General features: G+C 41.2%; 2 protein-coding genes across 13 annotated transcripts in view; one reads left to right on the top strand and one right to left on the bottom strand.

The window, feature by feature from the left end:
* The first annotated feature begins 7024 nt into the window (after positions 1-7024).
* Positions 7025-11056, top strand: kcnj15 (potassium inwardly rectifying channel subfamily J member 15). The gene is made up of 2 exons (XM_071338961.1): positions 7025-7397; positions 8038-11056. The coding sequence occupies exon 2, from the start codon at positions 8080-8082 to the stop codon at positions 9100-9102; it is 1023 nt and encodes a 340-aa protein (XP_071195062.1). The 5' UTR covers positions 7025-7397; positions 8038-8079; the 3' UTR covers positions 9103-11056.
* Positions 11057-11330: 274 nt separating this feature from the next.
* The window catches only part of LOC139537530 (transcriptional regulator Erg-like), an 83610-nt gene continuing 79545 nt past the window's right edge, over positions 11331-15395 (bottom strand). For 7 of the 12 annotated variants that reach the window (XM_071338948.1, XM_071338952.1, XM_071338957.1 and 4 more), the window contains 6 exons: positions 14997-15071; positions 14458-14520; positions 14117-14173; positions 13974-14021; positions 13620-13682; positions 11331-13452 (listed from right to left, as the gene is read on the bottom strand). In XM_071338948.1, coding sequence (XP_071195049.1) covers positions 12932-13452; positions 13620-13682; positions 13974-14021; positions 14117-14173; positions 14458-14520; positions 14997-15071 — 827 coding nt within the window. In that variant the 3' untranslated portion in view covers positions 11331-12931. The remainder of the gene's footprint in view (positions 13453-13619; positions 13683-13973; positions 14022-14116; positions 14174-14457; positions 14521-14996; positions 15072-15395) is intronic. The other 5 variants (XM_071338951.1, XM_071338958.1, XM_071338953.1 and 2 more) reach the window with 2 other exon arrangements.

Below are 15395 nucleotides of genomic sequence, written 5' to 3'. Positions count from 1 at the left end.
TTTCTTTTCTGAGGACAAAGGAATTCTCCAGGTGGAACATTATTGAAGATTTATGTTAAAAACATCCTAAAGATTGATTCTATACTTAGTTTGACATGTTTCTACGACCTGTAATATAACTTTTTGGACTTTTTGTCCGTACTTTCCGCTGGACTTGCACGCGCGTCGTGAGTTTGGATTTGTTTACCAAACCCGCTAACAAAAGGAGGTATTTGGACATAAATGATGAACTTTATGGAACAAATCAAACATTTATTGTGGAACTGGGATTCCTGGGAGTGCATTCTGACGAAGATCATCAAAGGTAAGTGAATATTTATAATACTATTTCTGACTTATGTTGACTCCAACATGGCGGATGTCTTTTTGGCTTGATGGGTCTCTGAGCGCCGTACTCAGATTATTGCATGGTTTGCTTTTTCCGTAAAGTTTTTTTTAAATCTGACACAGCGGTTGCATTAAGGAGAAGCATATCTTTAAATCTTTGAATAACACTTGTATCTTTTATTAATGTTTATTATGAGTATTTCTGTGATTTGATGTGGCTCTGTGCAAATTCATGGGATGTTTTGGAGGCAAAGCCAAATGTAAACTGAGGTTTTTGGATATAAATATGAACTTGATCGAACAAAACATACATGTATTGTGTAACATGTTGTCCCGGGAGTGTCATCTGATGAAGAATATCAAAGGTTAGTGATTAATTTTATCAATATTTCAGCTTTTGTGACTCCTCTCTTTGGTTGGAAAATCGCTGTATGCTTTCTATGACTAGTTGCTGAACTAACATAATGATATGTTCTGTTTTCGCCGAAAAACTTTTTTGAAATCGGACACTGTGGTTGGATTAACGAGAATTTTATCGTTAAAATGGTGTCTAATACTTGTATGTTTGAGAAAATTGAATTATGAGATTTCTGTTGATTGAATTTGGCGCCCTGCAATTTCATTGGCTGTTGGCGAGGGGTTCCGCTAGACAGGTTAACAAAGCTAATTTGAGAACAAAACTACCTAAATTCTACCAGCACATTGACTGTTGTACCCGCTCAAGCAAACACTCGACCACTGCTACTCTAACTTCCGTGATGCATACAAGGCCCTCCCCCGCCCTCCCTTTGGAAAATCTGACCACGACTCCATCTTGTTCGTACCGTCCTATAGGCAGAAACTCAAACAGTATGTACCCGTGACTAGAACCATTCAACGCTGGTCTGACCAATCGGAATCCACGCTTCAAGATTGTTTTGATCACGTGGACTGGAAAATGTTCCGGGAAGCCTCCGACAATAACATCGATTTATACGCTGACTCGGTGAGTGAGTTTATTAGGAAGTGCATTGGAGATGTTGTACCCACTGTGACTATTAAAACCTACTCCAACCAGAAACCGTGAACCACTGCATTCAACCATGGAAAGAGGTCAGGGAATATGGCCAAATATAAACAATGTAGTTATTCCCTCCGCAAGGCAATCAAACAAGTGAAATGTCGGTATAGGGACAAAATGGAGTCGCAATTCAACGGCCCAGACACGAGAATTATGTGGCAGGGTCTACAAGGAAATTACGGACGACAAAAAGAAAACCAGCCACATCATGAACCCCGACGTCTTGCTTCCAGACAAGCTAAACACCTTCTTTGCCCGCTTTGAGGATAATACAGTGCCACCGACGCGGCCCGCTACCAAGCACTGCACCCCCCCCCCCCTCTCCTTCTCCGTGGCCAAAGTGAGTAAGACATTTAAACGTGTTAACCCTCGCAAGGCTGCTGGCCCAGACGGCATCCCTAGCCGCATCCTCGGAGCATGCGCAGACCAGCTGGCTGGTGTGTTTACGGACATATTCAATCGCTCCCTATCCCAGTCTGCTGTCCCCACATGCTTCAATGTGGCCACCATTGTTCCTGTACCAAAGAAGGCAAAGATAACTGTTCAAAATAACTATTGCCCCGTGGCACTCACTTCTGTCATCATGAAGTGCTTTGAGAGACTAGTCAAGGATTATATCGCCTCCACCCTACCTGCCACCCTAGACCCACTTCAGTTTGCATACCGCCCCAACAGGTCCACAGACAATGCAATCGCCATCACACTGCACACTGCCCTATCCCATCTGGATAGGAAGTTAACATACACATAGGTTGGAGTCATTAAAACTCATTTTTCAACCACTACACACATTTCTTGTGAACAAACTATAGTTTTGGCAAGTCGGTTAGGACATCTACTTTGTGCATGACACAAGTCACAAGTCCAACAATTGTTTACATACAGATTATTTCACTTATAATCCACTGTATCACAATTCCACTGGGTCAGAAGTTTACATACACTAACACTAAACAACTACCTCTTTACCTGCTGTATTTATTTATTTATTTTGCTCCTTTGCACCCCATTATTTCTATCTCTACTTTTTCTATCTCTACTATCTCTACTCTACTTTTTTTTTTTTTTACTTGCTATATTGTATTTACTTCGCCACCATGGACTTTTTATATTTTTATTATTTATATATATATTTTGTTTGCCTTCACCTCCCTTATCTCACCTCACTTGCTCATATTGTATATAGACTTATTTTTCACTGTATTATTGACTGTATGTTTGTTTTACTCCATGTGTAACTATGTGTTGTTGTATGTGTCGAACTGCTTTGCTTTATCTTGGCCAGGTCGCAATTGTAAATGAGAACGTGTTCTCAATTTGCCTACCTGGTTAAATAAAGGTGGAAAAAAAAAAAAAAAAAAAAGTTGACTGTGCCTTTAAACAGCTTGGAAAATTCCAGAAAATGATGTCATGGCTTTAGAAGCTTCTGATAGTCTAATTGACATAATTTGAGTCAACTGGAGGTGTACCTGTGGATGTATTTCAAGGCCTACCTTCAAACTCAGTGCCCTTTTGCTTGACATCATGGGAAAATCAAAAGAAGTCAGCCAAGACCTCAGAAAAATAATTGTAGACCTCTACATGTCTGGTTCATCCTTGGGAACAATTTCTAAACACCTGAAGGTACCACGTTCATCTGTACAAACAATAGTACGCAAGTATAAACACCATGGGAACACGCAGCCTTCATACCTCTCAGGAAAGAGACGCGTTCTGTCTCCTAGAGATGAGCGTACTTTGATGCGAAAATTGCAAATCAATCCCAGAACAACAGCAAACAACCTTGTGAAGATGCTGGAGGTACAAACAGCTACAAAATATCAGCAAGGAAGAAGCCATTGCTCCAAAACCGCCAAAAAAAAAGCCAGACTACGGTTTGCAACTGCACATGGGAACAAAGATCGTACTTTTTGGAGAAATGTCCTCTGGACTGATGAAACAAAAATAGAACTGTTTGGCCATAATGACCATCATTATGTTTGGAGGAAAAAGGGGGTGGCTTGCAAGCCGAAGAACACCATCCCAACCGTGAAGCACGGGGGTAGCAGCATCATGTTGTGGGAGTGCTTTGCTGCAGGAGGGACTGGTGCACTTCACAAAATAGATGGCACCATGAGGGAGAAAAATTATGTGGATATATTGAAGCAACAGCTCAAGACATCAGTCAGGAAGTTAAAGCTTGGTCACAAATGGGTCTTCCAAATGGACAATGACCCCAAGCATACTTCCAAAGTTGTGGCAAAATGGCTTAAGGACAACAAAGTCAAGGTATTGGAGTGGCCATTACAAAGCCCTGACCTCAATCCTACAGAACATTTGTGGGCAGAACTGAAAAAGTGTGTGCGAGCAAGGAGGCCTACAAACCTGATTCAGTTACACCAGCTCTGTCAGGAGGAATGGGCCAAAATTCACCCAACAAATTCACCCAAAATTCACCCAAGTTAAACATTTTAACGAAAATGCTACCAAATCCTAATTGAGTGTATGTAAACTTCTGACCCACTGGGAATGTGATGAAAGAAATAAAAGCTGAAATAAATCATTCTCTCTACTATTATTCTGACATTTACATTCTTAAAATAAAGTGGTAATCCTAACTGACCTAAAACAGGGTATTTTTACTAGGATTAAATGTTAGTAATTATGAAAAACTGAGTTTATTAAATGTATTTGGCTAAGGTGTATGTAAACTTCCGACTTCAACTGTATATATTTGAATGGGAAGAGATTGTCACTAGCAGACATGGTTACAGACCCAACAACAATATATAGTATCCACTCCTTGTGAAGGAATGCACATGAGCTAATTATAATACACAAAGTCAGCAAAACAATGAAATCATTCTGTCATTACCTAAAATTATGAATAAGATACTAATGAGATAGGCCTACACCACATGACCAAAAGTACGTGGACACCTGCTCGTCTACGATCTCATTCCAATCTCATGGCGGCTGCTTGTCCATTGAAACCCATTTCATGAAGCTTCGGACGAACACTTATTCTGCTGACGTTGCTTCTAGAGGCAGTTTGGAACTCGCTAGTGAGTGTTGCAACTGAGGACAGACCATTTTTACGCGCTACACGCTTCAGCACTCGGCGGTCCCGCGGCTAAGCTGTTGTTGCTCCTAAATGTTTACACTTCACAATAACAATAACAGTTGACCTGCTCTAGCAGGGTAAAAATTGGACGAACTGACTTGTTGGAAAAGTGGAATCCTCAGACGGTGAAACGTTGAAAGTCACTGAGCTATTCAGTAAGGTCATTCTACTGCCAATGTTTGGCTATGGAGATTGCATGGCTGTGGGCTCCATTTTATACACCTGTCAGCAATGGGTGTGGCTGAAATAGCCGAATCCACTCATTTGAAGGGGTTTCCACATACTTTTGTATATATAGTGTATATAAGCAATATAACAATTGAGATGTACAAACTATGGCATAAGGGAATGATGAGCGGATAAGAGGCAAGCCGTAATTTCGAAAAAGACATTAATGAGTGAGCTAAGATGGACGTCTTGAGATGGTTTGGGATGAGTTGGACCACAGAGTGAAGGAAAAGCAGCCAACAAGTGCTCAGCATGTGTGGGAACTCCTTCAAGACTGTTGGATTCCTCATGAAGCTGGTTGAGCGAATGCCAATAGTGTGCAAAGCTGTTGTCAAGGCAAGTTGTGGCCACTTTGAAGAATCTAAAATATAAAATATATTTTTATTTGTTTATCACTTTTTTGAGTTACTACATGATTCCATATGTGTTATTTCACAGTTTGTATGTCTTCACTATTATTCTACAATGTAGAAAATAGTAAAAATAAAGAAAAACCCTTGACTGAGTAGGTGTGTCCAAACTTTTGACTGGTACTGTATATACTATTTCATTTTTAGCTAAACAGGTGGGGCTTGAAAAAGGTGGGATTCTTCGTAACATATCATATGTTCTGCAAATTCGTAAAATATTGTATATTTTGCAAATTCGTATCGAATATCATACAAATTGTAATCACAAATTAATAGACTTCTCAGGTTAACGTACAGAATAATATGAAATGCTCCAAGACCAGGTTTCCCCTAGATGCACCCCCTTCCCCTCTCCACTCCACTCCCGTCCCCTCCCCTCCCCTCCCTCCACCACCGTGGGGAAGCGAATTTAACAATTGGTTAAGATCAAGGCAGAAGGCTCCCTGTCACGACTTCCACCGAAGGTGGTTCCTCTCCCTGTTCGGGCGGCGCTCGGCGGTCGGCGTCGCCGGCCTACTAGCCATCACCGATCCATGTTTCCTTTTCCGTTTGTTTTGTCTTTGGTTCATTCACACCTGGTTTTCATTTGCTTTAATTTCTGTGTGTATATTTACCCCTGTTTCCCCGCTTAGGTTTGTGCTGGATTATTTTTCTTGTTGCTTGTGGAGGCTTTCCTCAGTGTATTTCGCGTGTGGTTATTATAGTAAGGTGCGTTGTGTTTTTCCGCCTTACGGGAGTACTGTTAGTTCCCATTGTCTTGGGCGTTGTTTTGGGGTATTGTACTGTACCGTGTTTTTGGACTTGCCTTTATTAAAATATACGCTACACTGACATCTCTGCTCTCCTGCGTTTGACTCCTCATCTACCTTCAGTGCGTAAACGCAACACTCCCTTTAACTTCTTTGTCTGGGCCAACTTATCTCCACCGCTGACCTATAAAATAGCTCTACAGAGTGCCGACAAACTGACTTTCTCATTTAATGATCTATTCAGCTATGCCCACTTAGGTAAAGATACTCTTGCAAATGAATGTCTTTGCTCCAGGCTGTGTGTGCTGTGTGTGCTGTGTGTGTGTACAGCCGCACAGGATGCATTTGCTATTAACTGTCTTTATAAATTTGTAACTGATCCTTAGTCATTGGTTGCATATCTCAAAGTGCAGGGTGCTTGGTTATGAAAGTTAATGAGGATAATGTCCACACACACACAGAACCATTAAGCCATTTCTGGCCTGATAGCTACTGAGCAGATAACAAAAGTGAAATAATAAATTCAATATGAGTATGAATATGAATAGAATTAACATGTCAGTGAACCATACACTGACACTGAACCACACACTGACACAGAAAGGAAAAGCAGACACAAAACTGTGAATATATCAAGGGATTGACACCCTTCCACAGTCCATTGTTCATATATCTTGGCAGCACCAGCCCTCAGCTCAGTTAATGACAAACGCAAGGAGCTCTTATCTGCACATCTTGTAACTTAAACCAAGGTCACAGAGCAATAGTTACACAGAGGATTGCATTAAATCTGGAGAGACACTTCTTGTGTTTTCCAATTACACAGATTCCTCATTGGCTAGACATGGGTTATGGGTCCCCACTCCCCATTTCCCTACATACATGCGCATTGCAAAACAATTGCTATATTTTTTATGTGATGATTTAAGATATGGTGTGATTGTGACTTGACTTGCCATTTTATTAATTAAATAAATGTCATTATATTTAACCCAATTTCGTTGCCAATTTTCCATTTGTCTTTAGCTGTCAACAACATCATACAGTATCTTCCCTTTAATTTTCTGGTCAATGATTTAGAATGTCTGACAGTACATTATTAGTCATTGGAGATAGTAAATCAGGGTGTGTGTATAAAGCAACAACAATCATATATGGAACTACAAAACAAACCATGAGGTCAGAGAAGGAAAAAAATGTGACAAGGAGCACTTGTTGCCATACCTACCCCTGGTTTGGTGGGGTAAATAGGTGGAGTTTGTCCTACACCTGAAATAAAAGCTGACCTACAGGTAGCCAAGAACTCATTGAAGGAGTTTTCTTCCTTCTCTCTCCTTTTTGTTCTCACAAACTGTCCTAAATATAATTATGCCAAAGTTCAATGTGCATAAGCAAGGGCAATAGAGGAGTGGGGACATTGTGGAACTCTCCAGGAAGGGTATTACAGCAGGTTCATGTTGCAGATTATAACTACTGAGAACAAGTGAAGCCACACACCTGAGAAGGCAACAACACTAAATGTGAGTATACACCTTCCTTGTATTTTTAAGATCTAGAGGGGTAAAAGTAATTTAATGACAAAAGACATTCTACAAAAAGTGTTGCTGCCTGCTGAGTTAATTTACAACTTCACATAATTGCTTATTAACCCTGGAAAACAATAAGGAAAAGAATATTCCTAAACTTTCCGTCACAAGGAGCTCTATTTTTGTACTTGCGGTGTCATGCTAACTGACAAATAAAGAATCTTAGATTTACAAAAATGTAATGGTTTTGCATATAATATTAGAGACCCTGTTTGAATGTACAGTAGGGAATACATACAGTATTACACAATATTTTGACATTTGAGGAAATGTTTTTGGCTCAGTGATGTACTGTACATATGTCAACATCAGATGGAGGACATATCTGAAAGGTTAGTCACATATGCTCGTTGTGAAATTAGGTGTGTGGAGATATTTTATCAATCTCCTAAATCCTGGATTAAACCAACTACCGTAGCTCCAGTGAGAATGTTCTTGTTACTGACATTTGTTCAAATGCCAGTTAATGCTTGAACTATTCCTGAACTGTGTTACCTACTGTGTCCTAGTTTGTTGCCATTGACTAACATTGTTACTTCTTCCTTTTCACCCTCACTGCTTGCCATGCAAATAGGGTGACAAACTGCCAACCAAAGAGAACACACTTAAGACCAAGATGACCACCAAGAAGGCAGATTTCCAGCGGAGGATTGTCTCCAAGGATGGACACAACCAAGTGCGCATTGACAATGTGGAGGGCATGGTAAAGCTCTATCTCCACGACATCTGGACCACGGTGGTGGACATGAAGTGGCGCTACAAGCTCACACTGTTCTCCTCCACCTTCGTCATGACCTGGTTCTTCTTCGGCGTAATATTCTACTTCATCGGCATGGGCAACGGTGACTTCAAGGGTGAGCTGCTGTCCAACCACACGCCGTGCATCATGAATGTTGAGACCCTTACCGGCGCCTTCCTCTTCTCCCTGGAGTCGCAGACCACCATTGGCTACGGTTTCCGCTATATTACCGATGAGTGTCCGCTGGCCATCTTCGTCCTGGTGGTCCAGCTGGTCACCACGGGCCTGGCTGAGATCTTCGTGACCGGGGCCTTCCTGGCCAAGCTGGCACGACCCAAGAAGCGGGCCGAGACTATCAAGTTCAGCCAGTCGGCGGTGATCTGCCGGCATGATGGCAAGCTATGTCTGATGGTGCGTGTGGCCAACATGAGGAAAAGCCTGCTGATCCAGTGCCAGCTGATCGGCAAGCTGCTTTCACCCAACGTGACCGAGGAGGGCGAGAAGACTCTGATCCACCAGACAGCTGTGGACTTCTACATGGACTCATGCGGGGAGTGCCCCTTCCTAATCCTGCCCCTCACATTCTATCACGTGTTGGATGAAGGCAGCCCGCTGGCGGGGCTGACCGCTGAGAGGTTGCGGACGCGCGACTTTGAGCTGCTGGTCACCCTCAACGCCACCATGGAGTCCACGGCAGCCACGTGTCAGAGCCGCACATCGTTCGTTCCCCAGGAGATCCTGTGGGGCTACGAGTTCAAGCCCGTGCTCTTCAGCACCCCCAGTGGCCGGTACGTGGCCGACTTTAACTTCTTTGACAAGGTGCAGTTAAGCAGCGACCCGACACTCCTCAGCAACAACACAGAGAAGCTGAAACTGGAGGAGGTGTACAAGAAGGAATAAGGGAGGACACTCAAACATGTTGGACACACTGGTAATAAGCATGATCCACTTTAATGGTTGTTTTACCATAGTTACTGTCTAGAAACAATTTGGAAATACACCCAGCTAGCAAATTTGGTTCCTTGGAAGTTGTGGGAACGTATGTTTTTGGTTTCACATTGGTTATGGGAATGAAGCCATATGTTTCCATAAGTTGAACATTTTGCCTGTTCTGGGAACATTTATTTTTAGGTTGCAGGAAGGTCCTGAGAACGTTTTACTCTGGTTCCTTTAAAGTTTTTCTTTCTGGGAGGTTTTATTAAACCTAAAATTACAGGTTATTTGGAGGTTTTTGAATAACTTCCTTAAAATGGTCACTGAATGTTTCAATAAGCCTTTTAATAACACTGCTAGCTTATTTTGGGTTAATGAACTCCAAGCTTTTCCTTAATCATGCAAACACATTTATTTTTTAGTGTGACACAGCATCAGTGGGATTTGAACCTTTGATCTTCTGATCTCTATCCATGGAATTAGTCCACTGCGCCATCAGGAAGGAGCTAACATGGCATATTTTTTACACATACAAAGCTGTTAATTTTAGTATGCTCGTACAGACCTCATTTCAAAGGAAACGAGAACTCATTAAGATTAGGTGTGCGGCCAACACACCTGAACACACTTAACAAGATACAGGCTAGAGAGAGTTTTGTAGATGCTGAGAACAGAATGTATATGTTTTTAAATATCAATCTTAGAACGTTCTCTAAACGTCACAAAAGTTTACTTGAGGATTTGTGTAGAATATATTCTTAACATTCTCTGAACATTTTGAGAACATGACTTTAAATATAACCATGAGGAAGCCTGTAGGAAACATTATGCTGAAGTACTGAAATTCCCACAGAATACATTTTTTTCTTAATATTCTTGGAACAATTCGAGAATGTGACTTTGAACATGACCATGTGCACCCACACATTGACTCCCTGTATATAGTCTCGCTATTGTTATTTTACTGCTGCTCTTTAATTACTTGTTCCTTTTATTTCTTATTGTTATTCATATTTTTTAAACTGCATTGTTGGTTAGGGGCTTGCATTTCACTTTAAGGTCTACACCTGTTGTATTCGGCGCATCTGACTAATACAATTTGATTTGATTTGAGGAACTGTTATGCTGAAGTACTGAAATTCCCACAGAAGAACGTTGTTTCTTAACATTCTCTGAACTATTTGAGAACATTCCCAATGTCAAACCAGTTGGAGAACGTTTCTAGAACATTACCACCATTAAAATGAAATGTTTGAACTTTTAGGAAACGTTCTGTTAAAGTAATGAAATACCAAGAAAATAAGTTCCTTAAATGTGCTGAGAATGTTCCAAAGAAACTATCTTGCATCAATCCCAGAAAGTTGTGGGAAGGTTGTTTCTAAAATAACCATAGGACAACCACGCTCTCAACAAGCTCTAATAACCATATGGTTCTCAGAACGTTATGTGCTAGCTGGGCATAGTACGGAAATATATATGTTTGTATAACTCATAAACCTAATGAGTGAATGCTGACAAATTTAGGCAAAAAAAATAATGTTCCTGATCAGTGTGCATCTGGTAAGAGTACATTAATGTGCTGTGTACAGTATATTTGGCATATTGTTTGTATTTACAAGCTTTATAATAGGAGTATATGGACATGCATTCAGAATAAGGACTGTGTCTCAGGTGCTGGTGTTTGTGTAATTTAATTTGTGGCAGTAACTGTTGCTGTATTAGAAAAAATTATGGAGGATTCCAGGAAAACAGATTCAAGATGTTGTTTCTTTTTATCACTCAAGTTGTATATTTTAATGAATTATACATATTTCACTCAAAAGGTAGATGGGGATGTAACAAAACTAGTTTGAGATAATGGCTGTGTAATGCTTAAAAGCTGTGTTCCATTATCTCTGAATAAACCATTGGCTTTCAAGAATATATGATCCATATACCATAATGAGATTGAAGGGATGTTTTTATCTAAAAATAGCTCTATAAAATTCCATTACCCCCATCCCACACTGCTCTACTCCTCATCTCTGTTGTTGTGGCAACACTCAGGGTAGAGCCAATGAGGTTTGTCTTTTGGTTGTTGGCACACATCGACTGTGTTGGGTCAAAATAATGGGGGCAACTCCTCTTTATACTGCATGCAGACAGGGCACAATAACACACAATCTTTCACCTTCCAAGACAAGAGAGGACAGCACTTTGGTTGAAGATACTTTATTAGAAATGACACAGTAGAAAATCTATCAAAGTATATCATTTTTATGGTCCCTTTAGTAAACAATCTCAGTATCTCAGTCCTGTTTCTCAGCTTACAAGGCTGGCAGCTTATAAGTGTTCTACCCAAGCCTGCATCCCATAAAATAATACTGAACAGGTCTGAAATTACTTGCCTGGCCGACACAATCAGTTTTATATTAGTATATATAGTTTATGTTGTAAACTGTTTACAGAGCATAAAGTTCAAAGGCCACAACTGTTTTTTCATTGTTTACTGCCTTCTTTAGTCTATTTCAATGACATTTCTGTCACTATATCTATTATAAAAACATTGTCTGTGTCTTTGGCTGGCTGAGATCAACTCGTAGTGTATATATTGCATAAGTTATACATTTATCATATAAAAAGAAATATAACACTGACTTGTATACTTCAATCTAACAAACGCACAGCGTTCGCGACTCAGAAAAACAATAATACAAAATTGGAACTTTGTAAAATCTCTTCAGCTGAACTGGGAGTTTCTGTGGTAAGTCACTGTGGTCAAGAAAACTCCTCCTTCCTTATAAAAAGATTTGAGGTCACACACAACATTTTACGAATCGTGCTTAATTCCAGTTTTTCAAAATTTCCAAAACACAGATTAATTGATTTCAAGGCACTCTCTTTAAGAATAACAGTCAAGTAAAACAATCTTCCCTTTACGTTCAATAATGCCATATGCACTACTATGTAGTATAATAATACTGATAAGACATAAGGCAGTTTATATCCAAAGGAATAATACTTAATTTTTCACATATTTCAGTGTCTTTCATGATCCGCCGTCCTCTCTGATGTTGCCCCACCCTTGGTCACAAACAGTCTGTGAGTCCATGCATGGTCATGTGACATGACCATCTAGCACACATCTACCCAAGGTGTTTCCTGCTGGTGCTTGTTTCACAGTTTACTACAGCCAAGTTTAGTACTTCTCCCTACTTCCTCTGAAGTACACACTCATCTGCCACACCACACCCCTCTCCACACTTACATCTTACTTATCTTGCCTCATCTTTACAGTCTTTGATATGTTTACTTCATTAAATAAGGTAGTTTAATAGTTTAAAAACATATATAATAAGTAACTGTTCATGCAGCTATTGTATTTTTGGGGTATATTTAGCGACCTTAATCAAAAGGACATGATCATGTTATATAATCCACTGATAACTCCCTTTTAATTCTACTCAAAGACGTATCTTTAACTGTTCTCAGAAGCTACATGTCGCACAATGCCCTTGGTCATAGTAACGTCCACTATTGCCCTTTTTACATTTACAGTTTTCCCTCCTATATCGTCTTATAGCGACATGTCTGTAGCCCTCCTCTTAATCCTTTACAGAACCTTGAGTTCCCTCACCTGCTCATGCCCTAGACTTACACCAGTTACCCTACCTCTACCAAATTTCTTAATTATTGATCCTGCCCCTGTTTTTGTTTGGTTCTGACACTATCCAAACAGAAACCCTTTGTGTTTTCCCGTTTCTTCCCGTTTCTTCCTCCAGTTTTAGCGTAGCAAGACGCCCTTCCCTTGGCAGGTCTAATAGTACGTGCCCAGGTGGGAGGGCATGTGAGCGCCTGGGTGCCGGGTGTTGGGGTAGATACCTCCGGTGGGGGAGTTCCAGTAGGGGTTGGGGGCAGCAAAGAAGCTGGAGGAGGTGACGGGTAGCGCTTGAGGGTGGGGCGTGACGAAGTTGACCTTCTGCTGGTGTGCATGGTAGGTGCTCATGTAGGACAGATCGGAGGGGTACTTGTACATGGAGGACTCTGGCGGGTGGGGCTGCAGGGCCTGGGCGATGCCGTGGAAGTCAAACTTGTAGGCGTAGCGCTTGCCGTGCACCTTGGTCATGATGTTCTTGTCGTAGTAGTAGCGCAGGGCGCGGCTCAGCTTGTCGTAGTTCATGTTGGGCTTGCTCTTCCTCTCGCCCCAGCGCCTCGCCACCTCGTCAGGGTCGGTCATCTTGAACTCGCCATTGGTGCCCTCCCAGGTGATGCAGCCGGAGTTGGTGCTGTCTGACAGGAGCTCCAGCAGGAACTGCCACAACTGTATCTGTCCCGAGCCTGCAGGCAGAAAAGGTGTCAACACAGTTAGAATTGCTAATACAGGCCGGGATTCAAACCGCACTATGTCGACATCGCACTGCACTTCACTTTCAAAGGCAATTTCCTTGATGTTCACGATCGCATTCAGGGTAAACGCTGCGGATGTCAGCTCAAACATAAATTACCTTTAAAGCTCAAGAGTAGTGCGATGTCGGCGGATTGCGGTTTGTTTGAGTCCCGGCCAACGTCTGGACAGAGACAGGAAGTCAACAGGTGTAACAATTACTTATACAGTCGGGACAGAGTCAGGGAGTCAATATCGTAACAATTATAATACAGTCTGGAGAGAGACAGGTGGTCATCACCATAACAACTACATACAGACATGTTACAGTCAACACCACAACAACAACTTATTGCAACAGTCACCACCATAACAGCTGCTCATATAAATGGTTCCTTTGTTGTAATATTCATTTCTAAAATTGTACATTTTATCTAATGAAGTGATAATCACTCACACCCTCCATAAAACTCACCGGGGTTTGCCAGCCTGCTGCTCGTGGGCCCCAGGATCTGGTAAGGATCTAAGAAGGGAAAAACATTCACATTAGTAGGAGGAAATATTTTATTCAGCTCAATCACCATCTATTTCAGAGTACTGTTCAAGCTAATATCTTACCTAGCTGAGGCCTCTGCTCCTCTGTTTTGGTGACAATGACTGGGGAGGGCTGGGAACCTTGAGGGATAAAGTTCCCAAAATATTAGCAGGGGGTTGGTTTCCTTGAGGGCAATGTTCCAAGTGTATACAGTGGAGAAATATATTCTTATCTTGAGATATACAATTTTCTGTTCTCTGATTCTGCCCAGACTGTTTTGTTTACGTCTAGTCCACAGGCTTGTAAAGATGTACCCTCTTAAATTAATTGTGATGTACGTTGACACATTTCCCAATAGATGAAAAGCAAAGGGAGTGCCATCTTTTGACAAAGGACTGGTGTACAGTACATTGTGACTCCTTACCTTTGGTGGAAGATACAGCTTGTGTAGGCCATCCAGATCTTCTGGCTGCTTCATATGCCAGGTCTGTAAAATAACAGTAATGACAAGTCAACCTGCTGCCTGCAGTTATGAACCTTAACCCTAGATGGCGTTATGATAAAAACAAAAACATGATGAGTGAGTGCATTTCAGTGGGTCACCTCATCGGTCTGAGGTAAGAGTGGTTGATTGCCAGAAACCTTCCATAATACAAGGGGCCTAAACACATAGGCACAACTGCTGCAGTCTGGAGTATTATTTTAAGGGCAGAGGATGCTTGTGTTGAATATAAACAAATTAAAGCACCTTTAAAATATATTTTGACGAACGTCTTCTAAACATACCTTTGTATATGAGTATTTTTGTACAATAATCAACATGTAGTACTTTGTCTGCAAGGTGTGTGGTTCCTTGTTTCTCCTTTACCCATGCACCTTGCTCCTCTAAGTGTAATTGGATGTGCTCACAGTAAGCTCTTATGCCTCATCTACATAAACTTGTAGGAGTGATGAATCACCCACCTGGCCTAGCGGAGACTCTGGGGGAGTTGTCAGTGGGATAAACGGTAGTGTTGGGGAAAATAAAACTTGCACCTCCTGTGGAGAGTGAAAGAGAGGATAATTAATGAATTACGTGAATGATTATGTACCCGTAATGTCACAACTTTTCATGACACATTGACTGAACGTTCCATATCCATGTGGGGAGGGATTTCGTGCAGCACAGGGGTAATTACAGCACTATGCATCAACGTTAGACTTTAGCACATGCCTTCATCTACGCTCTACAGCCACAATGCATTAATGCACCAGCATACAGTAACTTCTGCACCACATAACAAAAACACAGAAATAATAACAACCAGTATCAGATTAGATGACTTGATGCATAATCTGATAATCATATGAATACAAATAAAG

Source organism: Salvelinus alpinus, chromosome 13 (assembly GCF_045679555.1).
Source record: "Salvelinus alpinus chromosome 13, SLU_Salpinus.1, whole genome shotgun sequence".
Lineage (NCBI taxonomy): Eukaryota > Metazoa > Chordata > Actinopteri > Salmoniformes > Salmonidae > Salvelinus > Salvelinus alpinus.
This window is presented reverse-complemented; position numbering and strand designations above follow the sequence as displayed.